Raw genomic sequence first — 25,325 nt, 5'->3', positions numbered from 1 at the left:
TGGTCTTACCAAACGTGTTCTTGTCCTCTAGTCTCGAGAAGGATCGCAGAGCTATATCATTGCCTTGAAACTGCTCCCACGACTCCTGCAACGGATCGAAAAATAGGTTTACCCGTGCTCGACCGCCGCCGATTAGCCAGCGAAAACACCATGGCGTCCGACGACGTAGTCGGCGCCCCGAGCGCCTGCCAGTCGGGGCTGGCGGCGCTGGCCGCGGGCCTGCTAAAACGCTTCACGGCAGCCATGGCCACGGCCGGCGGCAACCTCGTCTTCTCGCCTCTCTCGATCCACGTCGCGCTTGCGCTCATGTCGGCGGGCGCCGGCGGTAAGACGCTGGACCAGATCCTCGCCGTGGCCGGCGCGCCGTCGAGGGGCGAGCTCGAGGCGTTCGTCAGGGACACCGTGGTGGAGCGCACCCTCGCGGATCGGTCGGCGACCGGCGGGCCGTGCGTGGCGTTCGCATGCGGCGTGTGGAGCGACAAGAGATTCCAGCTCAAGAAGGCCTACCGCGACACCATCGTGCAGATCTACAAGGGCGACGCATGGACCGTCGACTTCCAGAATCATGTGAGTAGCACCTGCGTCGCCTGCAACTAGATCTAAACATGTTAATTTTCTTGATCACGCTACTACTTCCTAATCTAAGCACTGAAAGTGACTACTACGAGTTCTGAAATTACTAAAATTATTGAAGAAAATAAGCAGTATTATTGCAATTTAAACAGATGTAAATTAGTATCATCGATCTCATCAATTAGCAAGTGTTAGCAATTTAGTATACATCATGGGATGAATCAAATTGAGAAAAAAAAAGGAGATATGGAGGTTCTTGACAGATTTTGTAGAACTATGTAAGTTTTTTTCCCCACTAAGTAGTACTGTACTATCAGAGTAAGTCTTGATGGTAACCAATATCAACAGGCCATTATATGTCTTTTAGAAGAAGGGTTTGTTATACACTGATTATGAAATCCTGAAAAAATCAAACCTTTAACTATGAACATGAATATCTGTTGCAGCCAGTGGAAGCCAGGAAGCAAATTAACGCATGGGTGGCCAAGGTAACCAGGAACCTCATAAGCGAGGTGGTGAACCCACAAGCCCAAAGTAAAGAGACCCTAAAGGTGGTAGCAAACGCCATCTACTTCAAGGGCGAGTGGCGCCAGCCTTTCGACAAGGAGCTCACCGTGGACCATCGCAAGTTCCACCTCCTCGATGGCAGTCCCGTCAAAGCGTTCTTCATGAGGAGGCTGCGGTTGCACGAAGAGCAGATCGCCTGCCATGACGGGTTCAAGGTGCTCAAGCTGCCATACAAGGCAATTGACGAGAGCTCGCCGGGCTTCCACTGGAAGCAGTTGGCGAGCCTCCCCAAGTTCTCCATGTGCGTGTTCCTCCCTGATGCCCGCGACGGTCTACAAAGCCTACTCAACAGGATGACGTCCCGGCCAGAGTTCCTGCACGAGCACCTACCTACTTCGTTGGTTCCGGTCGGCGATTTCCGGCTGCCCAGGTTCAAGCTGACCTTCCAGAGCAGCATTGTCGACGTCCTTAAGAGCATGGGCCTGCGCCTTCCCTTCGAACCTGACACGATGGACTTGACGGAGAAGATGGAGGGCGCACAGCTGTACGTTGACGACGTCATCCACAAGGCGGTCATTGAGGTGAACGAGGCGGGGAGCGAGGCTGCAGCCTACACCGAGTCAGACGACGACATGGGGTTCTCGCTGTTTGGTGATGAGCCGCCGCCGCCCAAGCCGGTGGACTTTGTCGCTGACCATCCTTTCGCTTTCTTCATCATCGAGGAGACGACGGGCACCATTGTTTTCTCTGGGCATGTCCTTGACCCTTCAAAGGAAGAGTAGACTCTGAATAGAAATGATCCAAAACTGGAGGCATGGTTTAAGCTTTGTACATTGTCTCTCCCATTTTCCGCTGATCCCCTATTGATAGTTCAAAGGGGATGGCAATCTTATCTTAGCCTTCACGCCGTCTGAAATTCAAGCTAAGGTAAGTGATTATCCTTCTTAAGAGGAAGAACAACCCATTTCTTTCGTTTTCTTTCTTTTCAGTAATCATGCTACCATTGTGCATACCTTCATGTACCATGAATAAGCTAATCTGACTTGCTTATCTGAATGCATAGGATTAATCATTGTGTAACAGCCTCCTTCAACACATGCAGTTGATTAGTGATTGCTGGATGAGCAAGACGCGGGCAAATATGACCACTACAGCATAGCACCTCCCTCTGGGGGTGATTAGCAATGTAACATTCCTAATTGTCATGGAAAAAAATTATTCACAGCACCTAGGTTTCTCTCAGCAAAGACGACGGCCAAATGTAATCGTTAAGATATTTAGGCGCCAGGCCCTCTCCCACGAGCCGATATGAGTAGATCTTTGAGCAAACTCAACTCATATAGTTACACCAGACTTGCTCAAAAACCCATATAATAAACCCTAACTCCTCTACACCCACTCTGATCCGTTAAGATATTTACACCATATAAGGGTACTGCTGAGGATCCTCCGGAGGATTTTTTTCTCCCGAACCTCCGAGTCCCTGGCCCTTCAGGACCACCACCCCACGTGCACCTCTTCTATTCTCCACGGAGGAAAAAAGTGAAAAACAAAACAAAAACATCACACAGAGACAGCCCTTGGCTGCACCATCCTCCCGACACACCTAGAAACAAGTCCAGTGAGGGATCTCGCTGGCGATGCGTGAACTCCGGTGGGATGCACCGACGACTCTCCTAGCAGCATATGCCATTCCTCCTTGTAGCACCGCCTCCCAGCGAAGGAAGCGCCATTCTCCTCCTACGGCAGCACCCCAGCAGCACCGCCGCCCCCGCTGGTGGCACCACCACTCGCGCCTGCAGCACCGCCGCCCCCGCTGGTGGCACCACCACTCGCGCCTGCAGCACCGCCGCCCCCGCTGGAGGCACCACCGCTCGCGCCTGCAACACCGTTGCCCCCGCTGGAAGCAGCCGCGCTTGGTCTTTGCAGCTCAGTCGGTGGGCCTTTGAAGCACTGGCGGTAGGGATTTGCAGCTCCGCCGGTAGCCCTTTGCAGCTCCACCACCACGCCTTGCAGCACCGGCGGTGGCCCTTTGCGGCTCCACCGCTGCCCCTTGCAGCACCGGTGGTTGGTATTTGCAGCTGCGCCGGTGGGCCTTTGCAGCTCCACCGCCGCCCCTTGTAGCACCAGCGGTTGGGATATGCAGCTCCATCGGTGGGCCTTTGCAGCTCCGACGGCCTGGGCTTGTAGCGCCGCTGTGGCGACGCCTCCCCATGCAGCAGCTATGATGCTGCTCAAAGCAGCGTTGGCTTGCTATAGCAGCACCGGCAGCATGGCCTTGCAACACCTCCATGGCGCAGCGTCCCACGACGCCTTGGCCACGACATCCTCATCGGCGGCCGGCTGCGCAGTTGACCTCGTCGGAGGCGGCGCGAGCGGGGGATAGGCGGTAGGAGGAGGAGGGGAGGGCGATGGTAAGAGTTGCGTGGGAGCGCTGGTTCTAGCGGTGTCGCATGGCTGGGATGGGAGCGACCAGTGGCTGAGATGCAGCGGCGGCGTTTGGGTGTGAGATGTGAGAGAGTGAGAGCGTGTGGAGGAGAACGATGAAGGCATGGAGGACAGGATAGGGTTTTGGTGGACCCCACGCACTATCGTTCATTTTCGTCCACGCAGATGAGACGCGTGTCGCTCGGGCGATCCGGAGGCCGCGGTGCTAGCAACCTCCGAAGGAAAGAAAGCGTTTTCCTATAATAAACCCTAACTCCTCTACACCCACTCTGATCCCTGCTGGAAGTGTCACCCCACTCTCCATGTATCCTCTTGAAAACCATAACCGCGCTCCGAGCTTCGCTCACCTCTTCGATCCCCTTCTCCCAGCCTTGCCACTAAGATGGTGCGCAAGCTTGGTACATGCATGGCTTTCTCATGTAGGTACCGTCTCCCTGGACTGGACGAAGCTGTCTAAGTTCTCCACAGGTGTTTTAGACCGTTCTTCTTCTTCTCCTTTCTAATCCTCCTCCTCCTCCTCCTCCTCCTCCTCCTCCTCCTCAAGAAGAAGAAGACTTGGGGAGAGAGAAACCCTTCCTATGTCATCGGCGGTGGGAGCTTCGTCGCCCGCATCCTCCGACGAAGGCGGAGAGGAGATGGGGGGAGGGAAGGTGACCCAGGGCGGCTAGGGCTTGTCCTCCGTTGTCACCCGAGCGGGGGCGACAAGGGAGTCAGTTTTTCAATAGTCCTCTATGCTCATTAGGATAAAAAAATTATGGCTCAAATCATCTTCGGCTCTTTCAACTAACCGACTGAGAATAATTCCGTGTACTTTTACATTTGACTGTGCAATGATAGTAGTAAATAAACGACTATTGAAATTGTAAGAATAATTCCGTGTTATTTGAACCAAATATTTGAAAACATGAATAGGATAAACTCCTTATCTGGATTGTTTCCGGAGATGCTCATAGGGGTAGGGTGTGCGTGTGTGCGTTCATAGGGGTGAGTGTATGCGCGTGTATGTGAGCGTCTGCGTTTGTACTGTGTTTCTCAAAAAAAAAAAAAAAAAGATGCAAAATCCTACTAGTAATATCTTTTACCAGTTGAACATTTCTAAGTTTGACTCCTATCAGGAAAAAAATGCTCCAATCTAAAGCTACAAATCGATGTAAACAGAATTTACTGAAGTATACTTCTACTCCCTCCATACACAAATATTGTTGTCCAAATTTGTATACTATCTATACGGTCATGTATTTTGAGACGCACGGAGTTTTACTCGTTTATTTACTACTATCATTGCACAGTCAAATATAAAATTACATATCATTTTTACGGACTGTATAGATGTTCATATATAGCTATAGATAGTAGTATTTCGTAGCATCAGCCTGGAGTCGATCTTTTTTTTCAAGGATACGTCATGGAGAGACGTATCTGTTTCATAGAAGAAAGGCCAGAAGGCCAAGGTACAACACACTTCTGGCACAGCCGCCAGAAAGCGCACTCCACTCTGCCTAAGAAAGGCAGCTACACACACCCTATAGGACTACTCGCGACATCTCCACTTTCCCACGTCTACAAGACTACCCCTAAACAAACCCGCCAGGCGCCACATGTCTGCCTCGTCAGAGATCCGGGTGACTACCACGCCCGAGGATGGGGTGGCGCCTTCGAAGACGATGTCGTTCCGATGCCGCCACAGACACCAGCAGACGAGGGTGACGGCTGTCCAGAGATCTCGATCTTTGCCCGGACCCCCACGCTTCGATTGGAGCCAAGGGAAGAAACTAGTGTCAGTCTGCGGCATCCAATGTATCTTTCCCCACCATCTCAGGCACGTTGCCCAGACCTGCCTGGACAGGACGCATCCAAGCAAAAGGTGGTCGAGCGTCTCCGCCCCCTGATCACAGAAAGGGCACGTCGCCGGGTGCGGGAGACCACGTCTGCTCAGCCTGTCCGCCGTCCAGCATCTATCCCTGGCCGCCAGCCAAAGGAAAACTCTGCAGTTTGGCGGTGCCCTGGACCGCCAAATTTGAGCCGCCCCCGCCATCTCCACTCTACCTCCGAACATCGCACGATAACAAGATCGCGCAGAGTAGCAATGGTCCTGCTCCCATCTCCATCGGAAAACATCCTCCACGCCCTCATCCAGGGCAATGTTCGTCAGACGGTTAGCCAATTGGAGGAGCTCTCCTACTGCCAGGGCGCTGAGGTCCGGAGAGACATCATCTAGCCATCTCCCAGCTAGGCCCTCACGTACCCGTCGCTGTCTAAGGGCGGCTTTCGGCACCGCCTCAAACAGGTTAGGTGCTATCTCACAGATCCGCCCATCCGGCAGCCACTTGTCCGTCCAGAACAAAGTAGTCGCTCCATTTCCGAGCACTGAGTAGGTTGCCCCTTCAAAGAGATGTCTTGCCATCGTGGGCACCTGAATGTTAAGCTCCTTCCACGGCTTGGAAACGTCCATGCGCTGTAGCCACAGCCATCTGGTCCTCAAGGCCACGTTCATCATCTTGATATTGGGGATCCCTAGCCCGCCCCATTCCTTAGGTGCGCAGACTTTGTCCCACGCCACTAGACAATGGCCCCCGTTGACGTCCTTTCTCCCCTTCCAGAGGAAACCTCTTATTATTTTCTCAATTGCTGTGATTGTCTTGGCTGGTAGATCAAGAGACATCATGGTGAAGATGGGTATCGCGGAGAGAGTCGCGCGTACCAACTCCAGCCGTCCACCTCTATCGAGAAGTGAGGCCCTCCAACCAGGTAGCTTGTTAGCCACACTATCCACGAGGTATTGCAGCTGGGCTGCAGTCGGCTTCCTCAGGGTGAGGGGCAGCCCAAGGTACCTGAGGGGAAAATCCACGACGGGGCATCGAAGCTCCCGGTCCACGACAGCCAAGTCAGCATCGCTGCAACGGATAAGGTTCGCTGAGCATTTCTCCATGTTGACACATAGGCCCGAGGCGGCCCCAAAGTCATCCACAATCCCGGAGAAGACCCTAAAATCAAGCACAGTAGGGCGTAGGAAGGTGACCACATCATCCGCGTACACCGATGTACGGAGCCGCAGTCCTATCTGTGCCAGCGGGGTAAGCAACCTCTCATCGGCCGCTTTCTGAATCATCAAATGCAGGATCTCCATGATCAGAATGAAGAGCTGGGGGATAGGGGGTCCCCCTGACGCAGTCCACGCCTGTTGGCAATCCGCGCACCAGGTGTACCATTCAGCAAGACCCAGGTGGTAGCTGTGGAGAGGAGGGCGCAGATAACCGTCAGGACCCTCTCGCCAAATCCAATCTTCCGGAGGACCTCCAGAAGAAGTGCCCAGTCCACGGTGTCGAAAGCCTTGGTAATATCCAATTTGAGGAGGACTGCGGAAGTAGCACTGCTATGGAGCTTCCGTGCTGTTCCCTGAACCATCATGAAATTATCATGCAAGCACCTTCCACGCACAAATGCACTCTGCTGCGGTCCTATCATCTGAGGGAGGACAGGAGCGATCCTGTTAGCAATCACCTTAGCCACCAACTTGGCCACTCCATGTATCAGGCTGATGGGTCTGAAATGCCGGACTTCCTCCGCCCCCTCCATCTTTGGTAGGAGGGTGATGAAGGCTTCATTGATCGATCCAAAACCACGGCAATCCAAACGCGAAAGGGAGTTGAAAGCTTCCATGACATCCTCCTTGATGATGCTCCAGCATGTCCGGAAGAAACGGGCTGAGAAACCATCTGGGCCTGGACATTTGTCGAGGGGCATGTCTTTTATGGCTTTCCACACTTCCTCCTCTATGAACACTCCGTCAATATGCTGGAGGTCAAGAGAGGGAAGCCCAAGAAACTCCAGATCTAGCGAGAAAGGTCTATCCGTCGTTACCCCCAAGAGGTGATCGAAAAAATCGTCCACTACTTCCGCCTTCTCAGAATGCTCCGTAACTCGCCTATCCTCCACGACCAAATGGCCAATAAAGTTCTTGCGCCGCCTATGGCTGGCATGCAAGTGGAAAAACCGGGTGCATGCATCCCCTTCTCGAAGCCAGAGAATGCGGGAACGCTGTCGAGCAATCGTCCTCTCCAGAGATGCCAGCCCTAGGAGCTTCTTCTTTAGCAGACGCCGAAGGGCTCTCTCCTGTGTTGACAGCTGCCTAGACTCCATAGCAACGTCAAACCGAAGAATCAACTCTGTGGCCATCTGGATTTGCAGCTTGATACTACCAATGAACTTGGAGCTCCAGCTGGCTAGCCTTTTCGCCGTGGCTCGAAGCTTCTGATCTAAACGCTTGAAGGGGTTCGGCTCACGAGGCTGCATCATCCACACTTCCCGGACCACTTCCAGGAAGCCGTCCACCTTGGGCCAGAAAGACTGGAACTGAAATCTACGCCCTCTGTGCAAGTCTGGGGACAGGTTAAGCACCAGGGGGCAATGGTCCGAGGGACCACTGGACATGGCGGATAGGAAGGCATCTGGGAACATGTCCTCCCAATCCACGGTCGTGAAGACCCTATCTAGCTTCTCCAAAGTTGGTTGCGCTCGCTCATTAGACCAAGTGAATCGCCTTCCATTCAGGTACACCTCTTTGAGATCAAGATTGGATAGAGTCCTTTTGAATCTGCCCATCATCCGACGGTGTAGGACTCCTTGGTTCTTATCCTGGGGGTCCACAATTAAGTTGAAATCCCCGGCCACCATCCACGGCCCTGCATGAAGGTCTCGGATATCCTGTAACTCTTGTAAGAAGGCGCATTTGTCCGTATCACTCTGTGGTCCATAAACCCCAGTGAACCACCAACTGTCCCCTCCACTGATAGAGATCCTCGCCGTGATGGCATTCTCAGTCATGTGAGGGTTGGAAACCGTCACCAAAGTGGACTGCCACGCTAGGAGAATACCACCCCTGGTGCCTACTGCCGGGAGATAATAGAAACCATCGAAGGCCGGACCTAGGCACTCACGCACTACGCGGTCGGAGATAACCGCCATCTTGGTCTCCTGGAGGCAAACAACGGATGCTCGCGCAGGCGAGATGGTCTGAGAAACAGCAAGACGCCTGACAGGTGAATTAAGTCCACGCGCATTCCAAATGGCAATGCAAACATCCACCGAATCCATTACAACAAAGGGGAATAGTCAACACAGCTGTGCGCGAAAAACAGTGCGCCCGGAAAGGAAATAAAAGCCTCGAATCAGGTCAAACAGTCCACTGGTGCATCTGAGGCTGCCTGAAGGTCGTCTGCTGTCCAACCGAAGAGGCGGAGAACTACGTCCAAGTGCTGCTGGCGAAAAGGTCTGGTGAAGAGGTCGAGATAGGCCTGGAGGGCTTCGTCCCCAATGATGTCACCCTCTCGCGCAATGCCAAGCTTGGTGATCAGTGCACGCTGCTGCTGCCGAATGGGGGTACCAGCAGCAAACCTCTTGCTGATGCGTCCACTGCGCCTAACCGGCCCTGTGTAGACCTTCTTCTTCCTGCACCGTCTGACAGGCCTACTGAGCACCGGAGAAATCGGCCTTCTGCAAGCTTCACGGAAAGAGAGAGACTCCTGCTCCTTCTGTAAGCTGGCAGCCTCCCTGCCTGCGGAATCCACACTCAGCTCCTTGTCAATGTGCGAGACACTGACTTGGAAGTAGTCAATGTCGAGCACCGACGTGGGCGAGCCACCCTCCACGAGACCCACCGACGCCTCTGGCGAAGTCCATCCCTGCCGCGGTGGGGTATGCACAACTCCAGAGTTGGAAAGCTGGTAGTTTTGAACCGATTCCGCCTGGTCAGCGTGGGCCAGTCCAGTCAATGGAGAAAGAGCTGGTCCATTGACTAGACGAAAAAATCCAGACCGGCATTCTCCTTCTTCCCACTCTTCCTCAGCGTCCTGGCCACGTGTCCCACCAGGAATGGCCAGCCCAGCTGCTTCCAAGACGGGCTCCATCGGATCCACCACTTTGGGGCCGGCCGTGGGGCCCGCATCAGGGGATCTTCCTCGAATATCCACAGCACCCCGCTCCTCCCCTCCACGCGTCAGATGCTCGCCAGCTCCACCACACCCGCGCTGCAACCGCTCCACGGACAAGCCGTTGTACTTTCCATGTGGCGATTCAGAATTTGCTCGGCGATCCCCACGCCGCGACGGATCCGAGGCCGCCTGCCAAAAGCCTCCCGCGCCCTGCATGCGATCAGTGGTCAAAAGACCGCTTTTCAGCCTTGGACTGCTTTCCCGCGCGCAGCGCACGCTTTCCACGTCATCGTCTTCCACCTCTGGCCATGGCGAGACCTCTGCAGCCACGTTCAGGGCAATCCTCCGGCTGCCTCCCCAACCGCCGCCGCTAGACGGCCGACGCCGCAGAACGTCACCGCGGCGGGAGCGGGACGTATGTCCGCGGTCGTGACGATCACGGTCTCTCCCTCGATCATCTGCCCTCGAGTCCCTGCCACCAAACCTTCTGCCCGGATCGTCGTCCCTATTCCGGCGCCTACCCGAGCCACCGCCTCCGCCGCCGTCCTCGTCAGAACTGCCCCCGCTGCCACCGGCACTCGAATCGTCGTCCGGGATCATGTCCTCCGCGTGCACCACCCGCACAGAGACGCAGTAGCGCAGCATGGTTTTCTCGAACGGGATCAGAGCGGAGCCAGGGAGGACAAGCCCCTCGTCTTCTTCCATCAGATCACCGGGCTCTTCGACCAGCAGCTCCTTGGCCTTGGGGAAACACGACACGTCGTTTGTCCAGGCCACCACCTGGAAACGGCTGAGATCCTCTCGGTTGGCCGTCGCCGCTCCCAGGCACTCCACCCAAGCATCAGAGGAGAGAACGGCAGCGGCCGTGGTACGGTTCCACGCGTGCGCAGGCACGCCAGCGAGCTCGAAATGGGCACGAAACCTGAGCCTGCATTGCATGGCTTGCAGCTGCCTGTTCCACGGCGTGAAGCGCAGGGAGAAATCCCGGCCATGTGCGGCATCCACCGCCAAGACTTCATCGCGGACACGCCTGCTGGTGAAGACGAAAAGGAAATCTCCAGGCGAGGATCGATGGACGGTGAAATTGTCCTCCGACCGGGGTAAGCGCGCCACCAGTGCCGCGCCGGCCTCGCTCAGCGTGATGTAAGCTCGATTTCCGGCGGCGAACGCCACCAGCGCATAGCGAAGTGCACCTTCCGCGGCGTCAACCTCCGTTGTCCTGGAGACGAACACAGCCTCCACCTCGCGGTCACGCCGAGCCTGCCCGGCCCTGGCCGCGTCACGGGACTCCACTCGCCTTTCATTCGCAGCAGGCGCGCCACGCCCGGTGAAGCCAAGCTCCGGCGGCTCCGAGCCTTGCCGCCCAGCGAACCCGGCACCTTCAGTAGCTCTCCCACGGGGCGCCGCCCTTGTCGAGGAACCAACCACTTCCAGCAAGGGTGGTGGCAATGAAGCCTGTGGCGGCGGCGGCGGCGGCGGTGAGCGTTCACGCACCCCGAGCCGCATCCTAGCAGGCAAGCGCCCAGCAGCAGCATCCACGGGCGGCGGTGAAGGCGCACGCGTGTCCCGCCGAGGCAGATGCTCGTCAAGGTTGCGCCTTTGCCGCGCAGGGATACGGTATGCGGGCGGCGGCGGCGGCGGTGGCTCCACGCCAGATCTCCCCGGGGCGGCCTCCACACGAGCTTCCCCGCTCGCAACTCCACGGCCCTGCTCCCTGGCTGCCACCGGCAGCTGCTCCGTCGGCCCCAGGCGCTGACGCACAGGCTGTCCCCCCTGCGGCCCCGCTCCACAACCCGGCGCCTCCCGCCGATCTCCTTCTGCACGGCGGCTTTGAGGACACGCACGCGCATGGTGGCCTTCGTCTCCACAGCGCAGGCAGACAGTTTCGTACGTGCACTCCGCGGAGATGTGGCAGGTCCTTGTGCAGTTGAAGCACGCACCTGCAAGGTTGCCGGGGATGCCAGACCGGACCGTCCACGCCGGCAGGGTCGCCTGACCCCGCGGCCTCTTGTTTCCACGCGCCATCCCCGCACTAGCAACGGGCGGCCTCGACGCCGGCGGCGCGGGCCTCGTGCCTGGGAGCACCACCAGCGACGCCAGGCGACGGACTCCATTGTCCACGGCCCATGGCCTGCCCGCGGCAGCCGCGGGTACCGACGGACCTACGCCTCCAAGGCCAGCACCAGGGGAAGCCACGCCCGCCCGGGCTACGGACGGCGACGCCGCGTCGGGCGCAGACTCCACCGGCGGCGATCCGCTCCGAAGAACCTCACAGTAGGATCTGCGGGGCACTTCCTCCTCCTCGTCGTCGGTGTAATCCGCCCAGCGCCGGGAGGAGGACGAGGGCGAACTCATGGTGGCGGCGGCGAGGGGTACCGGCGGTGAGGCTACAGGTGTTGATGGTTTATCTCATTCTTTTTTGAGGGATGCAACACGAGGACTTCCCAGGAGGTCACCCATCCTAGTACTACTCTCGCCCAAGCACGTTTAACTTCTCAAACAGAAATTGAGAGACCAACACGAATACGATAAGTAAAAGCCCAAATCTCCACGAAACAAATACCTTAACCTGACGGATGTAACCGAGTTTGCAGCAGCACCGTCATGGATGCTGTACGTGCGGCTGTACAACATCACAGCTCCAAAGACCAAAACTCCATATACCCACCCAATAAATACGTACCCTGCTATAGTTTACCGATACTTATAGATAGCCAAGAGGAGCTGGAACGATCGCAATATGGCGGCAGAGGAGGGCAACCTGATCGCCTGCCAGCACGGGCAGGCGGCGCTGGCCGCGCGCCTGCTCATGCGCGTCTCGGCGGGCAGAACCAGCAGCAACCTCATCTTCTCGCCGCTGTCCATCCACGTCGCGCTCGCGCTCATGTCCGCCGGCGCCGCCGAGGACACGCTCGACGAGATCCTGTCCATCGCTGGCGCTCCGTCGCGTGGCGACCTCGAGGCGTTTGTGAAGGGCGTGGTGGTGGAGCGCGTCCTCGCCGACCGGTCCGTCATCGGCGGGCCGTCCGTGGCCTTCGCGTGCGGCTCGTGGACAGACAAGACGCTGCCACTCAAGCCGACGTACCGCGACACCGTCGTCGGGACGTACAAGGGCGAGACGTGGGCCGTCGACTTCAGGAATCATGTACGTGTACATATCCCACATCCTCTGTTTTGTTGGTTCTCGAAAAAATACATCTACTCAAGTAATTTTCTTTTGTTGAGCAATACTACTACACAGATCGAGAAAAATCTGAACTTTTTTTTTTATTACTTTTATTACGTGCAGCCAGTGGAATCGAGAAGGGAGATCAATGCGTGGGTGGCCAAGGCGACGAGGAACCTCATCACGGAGGTCTTGGACCCGTACAGCCCATCTGAGACCCTCCACGTGGTCGCCAACGCCATCTACTTCAAGGCCGAGTGGCGCAGCGTCTTCGACAAGGATGACACCGTCGACGAGGAGTTCCACCTGTTCGATGGCAGCACCGTCGACGACGTACCCTTCATGCGGAGGCCGTGGAGGTTCTACCAGCGGATCGCCTGCCACGACGGCTTCAGGGTGCTCCAGCTGCCCTACAAGTCGTGTGAAGACGACTCGTCGGGGTACTTCAGCTACAAGCTGCGGGAGAACCTCCCGGAGTTCTCCATGTGCGTCTTCCTCCCTGACGAGCACGACGGCCTGTGGGGCCTGGTGGACAAGTTGACGTCGCGACCAGAGTTCCTGCGCGAGCACCTACCGACGAGGCACGTCCCCGTGGGGAAGTTCCGGCTGCCCAAGTTCAAGCTCACCTACATGGCCAGCATCCGCGGCGTGCTCCAAGACGTGGGCCTCCGGCTGCCGTTCGACCGCTTGCTAGCAAACATGACCGAGATCGTCGGGGACGAGGAGTCGGGCGCCATGCAGCTGTGCGTGGACGAGGTTGTCCACAAGGCCGTGGTGGAGATGAACGAGGAGGGCAGCGAGGCAGCCGCGGTGACGGTGGAGTCCGACGAAGAACTGGGCTTCTCCCTCTGCGATGATTATGATGTGCCCAGGCCAGAACCGGAGCCAACCGTGGATTTCGTCGCCGACCACCCGTTCGCCTTCTTCATCATCGAGGAGACGTCCGGCACCGTTGTTTTCGCTGGCCATGTCATCGATCCTACCAAGGAAGAGTAGGTCCGATCCAATTTGGACGTGAGATGTTAAGCATTAGACGAGCTAGCTAGCAGAGTTAACCATGGAATCGAACTTTAGCATTACCCAACTCTAACAAATTACTAGTATATGCTTGTGGGCGAGTTTCTTTTTGTCTAGCTAGGAATTATAAAATTCAGTCTCGGTGTTTGCTTTTATGTTAATCGAGTTTAATGGATATAGTATATATATCTTTTATGGGGAATTATAGTATTTTTATCTGTAGTTCATTGGAGGAATTGAGCGCCTTATGTGTGCTAATGGAGTTTTTTGGTCATACTTCTTTCTTTCTAACTCTGACTCCCGGTTGACCGGAAAATTTAGTTAGAGCTCGGCCAACTCCGGTGATCTTTGTTGGAATTATATGGTGTAGTATGCAAATTGTTGACATAACACCAATGAAATACCGTTTCACTAGTATTACATCTCTACATATGCGAGTTCAAGGCATATCTATAGAATTACAACACCGACTCTTTATAGAAGATCAACACAGCCTTCTACTTTACAATAAGGTAAAACTGCAAATAAACTCCAGAAGAAAACCCGTGGACTAGACTTATCTGACCCTACCTATAGAGGTATTTGATTGGCTAGAGAGACTAGATTGGATTCTAGCTACTTAGGTGCTAAGATTATGGAGCTAGTTTCCTACTACTTCTAATCTAGAATTTCTCCATGGTGGATGGAGTGGTTGATTCTGTTGACTCCTCGAATTTGGTCTCTTGAAGTAGTTGACTTCCTCTACCTTCGAGTTTCACTGTAGAACCTCCTTCGATGCATCCATATCTAAGCAGGGGGCTCAAAGAGGGATGACTACGAGCGTACTCAGCAAGTTCATTATAGGAAAGAGGTGTTTAATGCACTAACTACAGCCAGAAAGTTATAGGCAATGCATGTTTTCGTAAACATTTTTCAAAAGGTTATTTTTATTCTGAACTATATCCGTTAGCCTTCACCGGGTGTCTAGAACTTCATGGAGTTCCTTTCCAGCGGCATTCGCAGATCCAAACCCAGAACAGGGAGTGACAAGCCATAATTTGATACACTCTGCAAAGGAGTGTTTCTTTACCCATAAGAAAACTTATCCTTGTTACCAGCCGGGCGCGCAACCCGTCCACACTTCCTTGGTGTGAGGCTAGGTGTAAGGTCCTAGCCAATCACTGGGCCTTCCCCGTCATCGAGCTGTACTTCATTGGGATCATCATCATCATCATCATCATCTCCACCACCATCACCATCATCACCGCCATCTCCACTCCGTACCGCTGCAGCAAATTTGGGTTTGATACTTGTCTATTTCATAGGGGAAACTTTACCGCTATTGATTATCTCTTGTAGCTGATGCTATTGGGTGGAACCATTGAATTAAGGTTTATGTCCAGATTGTTATTCATCATTATATCACATCTGATCATGATCCATATGATGTCTCGTGAGTAATTCGTTTAGTTCTTGAGGACATGGGAGTAGTCATGATGTTAGTAGTGGAACTATGTTGAGTATTATTTAATGATATGATATTTAAGTTGTGTTGCTACTCTTCTAGTGGTGTCATGTGAACATCGACTACATGATACTTCACCTTTATGGGCCTAGGGGAATGCATCGAGTAGTTGGATACTAATTGTGGGGTTGGGGGAGCGACAGAAACCCAAACCCCCGTTAGGAACGAGGGAATGTAGGATATCAAAGTTTAAGGTTGTGGTTGGATATATCTTAATTACTTTTTGTAGTTGCGGATGCTTGCAAGGGATATAATCACAAGTATGCATTAGTCCAAGTTTGGGGTAGTGCATTAGTATAGGTTCACCTACACAACACTTATCAAATCAATGAAGATTATTTAGCTATGTCAAGCAAAGCACTTGACGAAATTCTCGTGTGTTCTCTGGAACATTTGGTCATGATAAGTAACAGAACTGGCTTGTCCTTTGCTCTAAAAAGGGTTGGGCCACTCGCTGCAATTATTATCATTGTCTTTTATTTACTCATACTATATTTACCTACAATACCAAATACCCCTGCAAACATGTTTGTTAGTGTTTACAGTGAATCCTTGATCGAAACTGCTCATCAACACCTTCTGCTTCTCGTTGGGCCCGACACGTTTATTTATCGAAAGTAATATGATACACCCCCTATACTCGTGTGTCATCAGGACCCATGAGGCAGCAGCGTCCCCAGCATTTCCAAGGCGGCAGGGAATTGAAAGAAAAACGCAAGTAGCTAGAAATTAGGGGTCAAAAATGAATACAAAAAGAAACATTTATTATACATAGAGGATGACATATGGGTCCTATTTTGCAGGAGCGGTCTCAACATTTCCACGGGATCGAAAGAAAAAGTAAGTAGCCAAAAATCAGGGTGTCAAAAAAATCCAAGAAAAGAAACACTTATCATTCAGAGAGGATGACATGCGGGACTGATGTCTACGTTCCCCCTCCTTTCCTGTAGACAGTGTTGGGCCTCCAAGAGCAGAGGTTTGTAGAACAGCAGCAAGTTTTCCCTTAAGTGGATCACCCAAGGTTTATCAAACTCAGGGAGGAAGAGGTCAAAGATATCCCTCTCATGCAACCCTGCAACCACAAAGCAAGAAGTCTCTTGTGTCCCCAACACACCAAATAGGTGCACTAGTTCGGCGAAGAGATAGTGAAATACAGGTGGTATGAATAAGTATGAGCAGTAGCAACGGTGCCAGAAAATAGCTTGCTGGCGTGTAGTTGATGGTGGTAGTATTGCAGCAGTAGTAACGCAGTAAAACAGTAAACAAGCAGCGATAGCAGTATTTAGGAACAAGGCCTAGGGATTACACTTTCACTAGTGGACACTCTCAACATTGATCACATAACAGAATAGATAAATGCATACTCTACACTCTTGTTGGATGATGAACGCATTGCGTAGGATTACACGAACCCTCAATGCCGGAGTTAACAAGCTCCACAATTTGTTCATATTTAAGTAACCTTATAGTGTAAGATAGATCAATACAACTAAACCAAGTACTAACATAGCATGCACACTGTCACCTTCATGCATATGTAGGAGGAATAGATCACATCAATATTATCATAGCAATAGTTAACTTCATAATCTACAGGAGATCATGATCATAGCATAAACCAAGTACTAACACGGTGCACACACTGTCACCTTTACACACGTGCAGGAGGAATAGAACTACTTTAATAACATTGCTAGAGTAGCACATAGATAAATTGTGATACAAACTCATATGAATCTCAATCATGTAAAGCAGCTCATGAGATTATTGTATTGAGGTACATGGGAGAGAGATGAACCACATAGCTACAGCGGAGCCCTCAGCCTCGGGGGTGGATTACTCCCTCCTCATCATGGAGGCAGCGATGGCGGTGAAGATGGCGGTGAAGACGGCGGTGGAGATGGCTCCGGGGGCAATTCCCCGTCCCGGCAGGGTGCCGAAACAGAGTTCTGTCCCCCGAATTGGAGTTTCGCGATGGCGGCGGCGCCCCTGGAGTCTTTCTGGAGTTTCGTCAAGCGTATCAGGGTTTTCGATCCAGGGGCTTTATATAGGCGAAGAGGCGGCGCAGGAGGGTCGAAGGGGCGACGACACCATAGGGCGGCGCGGCCAGGGCCTGGGCCGCGCCGGCCTATGGTCTGGGGGCCCAGTGCCCCCCCTCTGGTCCTTCCCGGGTGTTCTGGATGCTTCCGGTGAAAATAGGAACTTGGGCGTTGATTTCGTCCGATTCCGAGAATATTTCGTTACTAGGATTTCTGAAACCAAAAACAGCAGAAAACAGAATCGGCACTTCGGCATCTTGTTAATAGGTTAGTTCCAGAAAATGCACGAATATGACATAAAGTGTGCATAAAACATGTAGATAACATCAATAATGTGGCATGGAACATAAGAAATTATCGATACGTCGGAGGCGTATCAGCATCCCCAAGCTTAGTTCTGCTCGTCCCGAGCAGGTAAAACGATAACACAGATAATTTCTGGAGTGACATGCCATCATAACCTTGATCATACTATTTGTAAAGCATATGTAGTGAATGCAGCGATCAAAACAATGGTAATGACATGAGTAAACAACTGAATCATAAAGCAAAGACTTTTCATGAATAGTATTTTCAAGACAAGCATCAATAAGTCTTGCATAAGAGTTAACTCATAAAGCAATAAATTCATAGTAGAGACATTGAAGCAACACAATGGAAGATTAAGTTTCAGCGGTTGCTTTCAACTTGTAACATGTATATCTCATTGATATTGTCAACATAGAGTAATATAATAAGTGCAATAAGCAAGTATGTAGGAATCAATGCACAGTTCACACAAGTGTTTGCTTCTTGAGGTGGAGAGAAATAGGTGAACTGACTCAACATTGAAAGTAAAAGAATGGTCCTCCATAGAGGAAAAACATCGATTGCTATATTTGTGCTAGAGCTTTGATTTTGAAAACATGAAACAATTTTGTCAACGGTAGTAATAAAGCATATGTATCATGTAAATTATATCTTATAAGTTGCAAGCCTCATGCATAGTGTACTAATAGTGCCCGCACCTTGTCCTAATTAGCTTGGACTACCGGATCATCACAATGCACATGTTTTAACCAAGTGTCACAAAGGGGTACCTCTATGCCGCCTGTACAAAGGTCTAAGGAGAAAGCTCGCATTGGATTTCTCGCTATTGATTATTCTCAACTTAGACATCCATACCGGGACAACATAGACAACAGATAATGGACTCCTCTTTTATGCATAAGCATGTAACAACAATTAATAATTTTCTCATTTGAGATTGAGGATATATGTCCAAAACTGAAACTTCCACCATGGATCATGGCTTTAGTTAGCGGCCCAATGTTCTTCTCTAACAATATGCATGCTTAACCATAAGGTGATAGATCTCTCTTACTTCAGACAAGACGGACATGCATAGCAACTCACATGAAATTCAACAATGAATAGTTGATGGTGTCCCCAGTGAACATGGTTATCGCACAACAAGCAACTTAATAAGAGATAAAGTGCATAATTACATATTCAATACCACAATAGTTTTTAAGCTATTTGTCCCATGAGCTATATATTGCAAAGGTGAATGATGGAATTTTAAAGGTAGCACTCAAGCAATTTACTTTGGAATGGCGGAAAATACCATGTAGTAGGTAGGTATGGTGGACACAAATGGCATAGTGGTTGGCTCAAGTATTTTGGATGCATGAGAAGTATTCCCTCTCGATACAAGGTTCAGGCTAGCAAGGCTTATTTGAAACAAACACAAGGATGAACCAGTGCAGCAAAACTCACATAAAAGATATATTGAAAACATTATAAGACTCTACACCGTCTTCCTTGTTGTTCAAACTCAATACTAGAAATTATCTAGACCTTAGAGAGACCAAATATGCAAACCAAATTTTAGCATGCTCTATGTATTTCTTCACTAATAGGTGCAAAGTATATGATGCAAGAGCTTAAACATGAGCACAACAATTGCCAAGTATCACATTATCCAAGACATTTTAGCAAATTACTACATGTAGCATTTTCCAATTCCAACCATATAACAATTTAACGAAGAAGAAACTTCGCCATGAATACTAAAAGCTAAGAACACATGTGTTCATATGAAACAGCGGAGCGTATCTCTCTCCCACACAAGCATTTATTCAAACAAAAACAAAAACAAAAGCACACAGACGCTCCAAGTAAAGCACATAAGATGTGACCGAATAAAAATATAGTTTCAAGAGAAGGAACCTGATAATTTGTCGATGAAGAAGGGGATGCCTTGGGCATCCCCAAGCTTAGACGCTTGAGTCTTCTTGATATATGCAGGGGTGAACCACCGGGGCATCCCCAAGCTTAGAGCTTTCACTCTTCTTGATCATAGTATATCATCCTCCTCTCTTGACCCTTGAAAACTTCCTTCACACCAAACTTCTCATAAACTTCATTAGAGGGGTTAGTACATAATCAAAAACTCACATGTTCAGAGGTGACACAATCAGTCTTAATACTTCTGGACATTGCTCAAAACTACTGGAAGGTAATGGAACAAAGAAATCCACCCAACACAGCGAAAGAAGCAATGCGAAATAAAAGGCAGAATCTGCCAAAACAGAACAGTCCGTAAAGACAAATTTTTAATAAATACTTCCGTTGCTCAGATCAGAAAACTCAAAACTAATGAAAGTTGCGTACATATCTGAGGAACACGCACGTAAATTGGCATATTTTTCTGATATTTCTACAGAGAAAACAGCCCAGATTCGTGACAGATAGAAATCTGTTTCTGCGCAGAAATCCAAATCTAGTATCAACCTTCGATTAGAGGCTTCACTTGGCACAACAAAACACAAAACTAAGATAAGGAGAGGTTGCTACAGTAGTAAACAACTTCCAAGACACAAATATAAAACAAAGTACTGTAGCAAAATAACACATGGGTTATCTCCCAAGAAGTTCTTTCTTTATAGCCATTAAGATGGGCTCAGCAGTTTTAATGATGCACTCGCAAGAAATAGTATTTGAAGCAAAAGAGAGCATCAAGAGGCAAATTCAAAACACATTTAAGTCTAACATGCTTCCTATGAAAAGAAATCTTGTAAATAAACAAGTTCATGAAGAGTAAAGTGACAAGCATAGGAAGATAAAACGAGTGTAGCTTTAAAATTTTCAGCACATAGAGAGGCATTTTAGTAACATGAAAATTTCTACGACCATATTTTCCTCTCTCATAATAACTTTCAGTAGTATCATGAGCAAACTCAACAATATAACTATCACATAAAGCATTCTTATCATGAGTCTCATGCATAAAATTATTACTCTCCACATAGGCATAGTCAATTTTATTAGTTGTAGTGGGAGCAAATTCAACAAAGTAGCTATCAAATATAGGAGGCATATTGTAATCATAATCAAATTCATCCTCCATAACAGGTGGCAACAAAAGACTACTATCATTATAATCATCATAAATAGGAGGTAAAGTATCATCAAAGAAAATTTTCTCCTCAATGCTTGGTGGACTAAAAATATCAAGCTCATCAAAACCAGCTTCCCCAAGCTTAGAATTTTCCATAGCATTAGCAACAATAGTGTTCAAAGCATTCATATTAATAACATTCCCATTAGCATGCATATAAAGTTCCATGGGTTTTTTAATTCTCTCTTCAAACACATCATGTCCTAATTCAAGATAAAGTTCATAAAGATCTCTCATATTTTTGTTGTTTTCCATTATGCCTAACTAGTGTAAACAAGAAACAAAAAGATGCAATTGCAGGATCTAAAGGAAATAGCTTCGAGCACAAATACAATGGCGCCAGAAAAGTACTTTACCTGGAACCGGAGTATGAGTGCCTTTTACCTTTCCTCCCCGGCAACGGCGCCAGAAAATAGCTTGATGTCTACGTTCCCCCTCCTTTCCTGTAGACAGTGTTGGGCCTCCAAGAGCAGAGGTTTGTAGAACAGCAGCAAGTTTTCCCTTAAGTGGATCACCCAAGGTTTATCGAACTCAGGGAGGAAGAGGTCAAAGATATCCCTCTCATGCAACCCTGCAACCACAAAGCAAGAAGTCTCTTGTGTCCCCAACACACCAAATAGGTGCACTAGTTCGGCGAAGAGATAGTGAAATACAGGTGGTATGAATAAGTATGAGCAGTAGCAATGGTGCCAGAAAATAGCTTGCTGGCGTGTAGTTGATGGTGGTAGTATTGCAGCAGTAGTAACGCAAAGAAACAAGAAACAAGCAGCGATAGCAGTATTTAGGAACAAGGCCTAGGGATTACACTTTCACTAGTGGACACTCTCAACATTGATCACATAACAGAATAGATAAATGCATACTCTACACTCTTGTTGGATGATGAACGCATTGCGTAGGATTACACGAACCCTCAATGCCGGAGTTAACAAGCTCCACAATTTGTTCATATTTAAGTAACCTTATAGTGTAAGATAGATCAATACAACTAAACCAAGTACTAACATAGCATGCACACTGTCACCTTCATGCATATGTAGGAGGAATAGATCACATCAATATTATCATAGCAATAGTTAACTTCATAATCTACAGGAGATCATGATCATAGCATAAACCAAGTACTAACACGGTGCACACACTGTCACCTTTACACACGTGCAGGAGGAATAGAACTACTTTAATAACATTGCTAGAGTAGCACATAGATAAATTGTGATACAAACTCATATGAATCTCAATCATGTAAAGCAGCTCATGAGATTATTGTATTGAGGTACATGGGAGAGAGATGAACCACATAGCTACAAATGAGCCCTCAGCCTCGGGGGTGGATTACTCCCTCCTCATCATGGAGGCAGCGATGGCGGTGAAGATGGCGGTGAAGACGGCGGTGGAGATGGCTCCGGGGGCAATTCCCCGTCCCGGCAGGGTGCCGAAACAGAGTTCTGTCCCCCGAATTGGAGTTTCGCGATGGCGGCGGCGCCCCTGGAGTCTTTCTGGAGTTTCGTCAAGCGTATCAGGGTTTTCGATCCAGGGGCTTTATATAGGCGAAGAGGCGGCGCAGGAGGGTCGAAGGGGCGATGACACCATAGGGCGGCGCGGCCAGGGCCTGGGCCGCGCCGGCCTATGGTCTGGGGGCCCAGTGCCCCCCCTCTGGTCCTTCCCGGGTGTTCTGGATGCTTCCGGTGAAAATAGGAACTTGGGCGTTGATTTCGTCCGATTCCGAGAATATTTCGTTACTAGGATTTCTGAAACCAAAAATAGCAGAAAACAGGAACTGGCACTTCGGCATCTTGTTAATAGGTTAGTTCCAGAAAATGCACGAATATGACATAAAGTGTGCATAAAACATGTAGATAACATCAATAATGTGGCATGGAACATAAGAAATTATCGATACGTCGGAGGCGTATCAGGGACCCATGAGGCAGTAGCATCCTCAACGTTTCCAAGGTGACATGGGATCAAAAGAAAAAGGAAATAGCAAAAAATTAGGGGTAAAAAATAAATCCATCAAAGAAAACTTTATTGTTCATAGAGGATGACATGTGGGACCGACCTGCCAGCAACGCCCTCGTCATTTAAAAGGCAGCAGGGGATCAAAAGGAAAAGACAAATAGCCAGAAATTTGGGGTCAAAAATAAATCAAAGAAAGGAAAGGTTTATTGTTCACAAAGGCTGACAAGTGGGTTCCATGAGCCAACATCGTCCTCAAGATTTCAAAGGCGGCATGAGATCGACAGAAAAAGGTAAGTGACCAAATATCAGGAGCCAAAAATAATCCAAGAAAAGAAACTTGTATTGTACATAGAGGATGACATATGAGTCCTATTTTACGGGAGAGGTCTCAACGTTTCCAAGGCGTCATAGTATCAAAAGAAAAAATAAGTAGCCAAAAATCAGGGGGTCAAAAAATTCCAAGAAAAGGAACATTATTGTTCATAGAGGCTGACACGTGGGACCCATGAGCCAACATCGTCCTCTATGTTTCAAATGCGGCAGGGAATCAAAAGAAAAAGGCAAATAGCCAGAAATTAGGGGTCAAAAATAACTCCAATAAAAGAAAGGTTTATTGTTCATAGAAGCTAACAAGCGGGACCCGTGATCCAGTAGCCTAAATGGCTTGATCGAAGAATGTGAACGAAATGAAGAGATCGAAAGAAAACATCGCTAGAGACGCTTCCATCTGGGCCCTACATCCCTAGGTGGTACGGATTTGAATTGACTTGGCCGGCGCACCCGAGAATTCATTATGCACCATGTCCCGCGCCACCATATGCGATGTTTTCCACGTTTACATCGGGCTAGATGGCCTAAAAACGAGAAAAGGAAAGGTTTGACACGCACCACGGAGAGAGCAAAAATTGTTGGAGATGGTGCAACAACAACCACAGCCCGAGTTTTAATTCGTCGGCCATGACAACTTTTTTTATAGTGCTTGCTCATTTTAGATAGAAATAAATATAGGCAATTGTGTTTACCATCTTATACTTTCAAGGTTTTGCATGTGACTTTCTCATGGTGCAAACATAATAAGGTATATCTGGTTTCTATGCAGCTTCAACCTGATCTCTAAGAAGACTAGCCTAGTCAACAACCATCTTATGACGATTGGAAAAAAACACAATATTTGTCAAACTTGTCTTCATCTTTTGGTTCGATTCCTGGACCTAATAGCAAGAAATAGAAGTTATGAGTTAATAACTTTTAAAAAAAGCTACTAGGCAGAATGACATATAACATCAAGGATAATATAATTACCCCGCAGGATAAAGTCCTTTTTACACAATTGGGATGCTCCAAATGTTGTTACCTTTATAAATTGATCAAAAGAAGGTCAAATATTCATGTAACTGATCAGAATACTAGCGTAAAGCTTGTTGCAATTATCTAATCATCAGCATTGCATTAGGGCTCTTCAAAAGAGCACATACATGTATAATCATTCGCAAGGCAAACATCAGAGATTCATATAAATAGATAGTTCTAAATCGGTGGTTACAATGTGAGATTAGTAGTGTTAGTTTTCTAATCATCGTCCTAATATATACTAGTAGTAATGCTTGGCAGCAATGTGATTAGTAATGCGCATATAAACCTATAGATACCATGAGCGCCATAAATTGTTGCAAAGTCTAGCATCACACAGTCCACAGATCGATAAAGGAAACAACACATATCGACTTACATCCAAATTTGATGGTGTCGCCCCCATAGATGACAGTGCCTTGGGAGATGGTGCGAGGGCTGCTTGAGAAGATGACACCTCTACCACCGAATGATGTACCGTTGTAGATAGATTCGTGGCCGCCAGAGAAGATGGCACCTCTGAAGGGTCAAAATCAGGTGTAGATCCTGTCGCCGCCACGAACTCTGTAGAAGCAAATGGTTTCGAGGCCACCATGGCAAGGTTGCTTGGCATGTCAGGGTCATCCGGGATGCGGAAGATCCATTCGTTACCCGGAAATATCCGGATATGTGCCTCTAGCTCGTCTTACGATCTGGTCCATTCGCACGATAGGCTGATGGTGCTGGGAGAAGGATGTGGGCTGTTAATGGCACTACAGAAAGAAGAAGAGGGAATGGGGATAGGGAGGAGGGAGAAGGGATATAGTTTGGGACATAAGGTAGAGCGCGTACAACCAGGTTAATAAAAATAAAAATAAAAACTGCTCCACCTACTTGGAGTACTACTAGTAGTTTATAAGAAAAATACTAGATAGAGATGGTGTTCCTTCAATTTTCTGCACCACGCAGCTGCATCGAGGCTGCCGACTAGCCTTTTAGCAAGACTAGTCTAGCATGCCGCCATGCTATCAATAAATTTGCCATGCCATAGTTACTCAATAGACTCAATAGAGTCTAGTCACATCAGTTTGACCACAGATAGATTGTTAGTTTATTTACAGTTCTGCATACTAAGGCCTAACTGCTACTCCAATACAGTAGAATAATAATCATCTTTCTCCGTCCTAAGCAGAAGTCGAGTTTTATGAAAATTTGAAATACACATTTTGAGTGCATGACAGTAAGGGACACAAATATTTTTTATGAAGGGCTTTTATTACTTAAAAGGTGACACCAATTTATATAGACTCGTATTTTTTCTACTACCACTAACACGTGTGTGAATCTAGACAAATCTGTGACACTTGTTTTGGAACAGACGGAGTAGTACACATACCAAAAGGAATAT

At 49.3% G+C, this 25,325-nt stretch overlaps 2 protein-coding genes across 2 annotated transcripts; both read left to right on the top strand.

Annotated features, from left to right (window-relative positions):
• Positions 1-38: 38 nt before the first annotated feature.
• Positions 39-2,175, top strand: LOC127294057 (putative serpin-Z8). The gene is made up of 2 exons (XM_051323805.2): positions 39-567; positions 1,020-2,175. The coding sequence occupies exons 1-2, from the start codon at positions 151-153 to the stop codon at positions 1,860-1,862; spliced, it is 1,260 nt and encodes a 419-aa protein (XP_051179765.1). The 5' UTR covers positions 39-150; the 3' UTR covers positions 1,863-2,175.
• Positions 2,176-12,198: 10,023 nt separating this feature from the next.
• LOC127347244 (putative serpin-Z8) lies at positions 12,199-13,620 on the top strand. Its single transcript, XM_051373453.2, has 2 exons — positions 12,199-12,603; positions 12,748-13,620. Exons 1-2 carry the CDS (start codon positions 12,199-12,201, stop codon positions 13,618-13,620), a joined length of 1,278 nt encoding a protein of 425 aa, XP_051229413.1.
• Positions 13,621-25,325: the final 11,705 nt, after the last annotated feature.

This window comes from Lolium perenne, chromosome 4, assembly GCF_019359855.2.
Source record: "Lolium perenne isolate Kyuss_39 chromosome 4, Kyuss_2.0, whole genome shotgun sequence".
NCBI classification, from domain to species: Eukaryota; Viridiplantae; Streptophyta; class Magnoliopsida; order Poales; family Poaceae; genus Lolium; species Lolium perenne.
The sequence above is the reverse complement of the archived record's forward strand: the minus strand, read 5'-3'. Positions and strand labels throughout refer to the sequence as shown.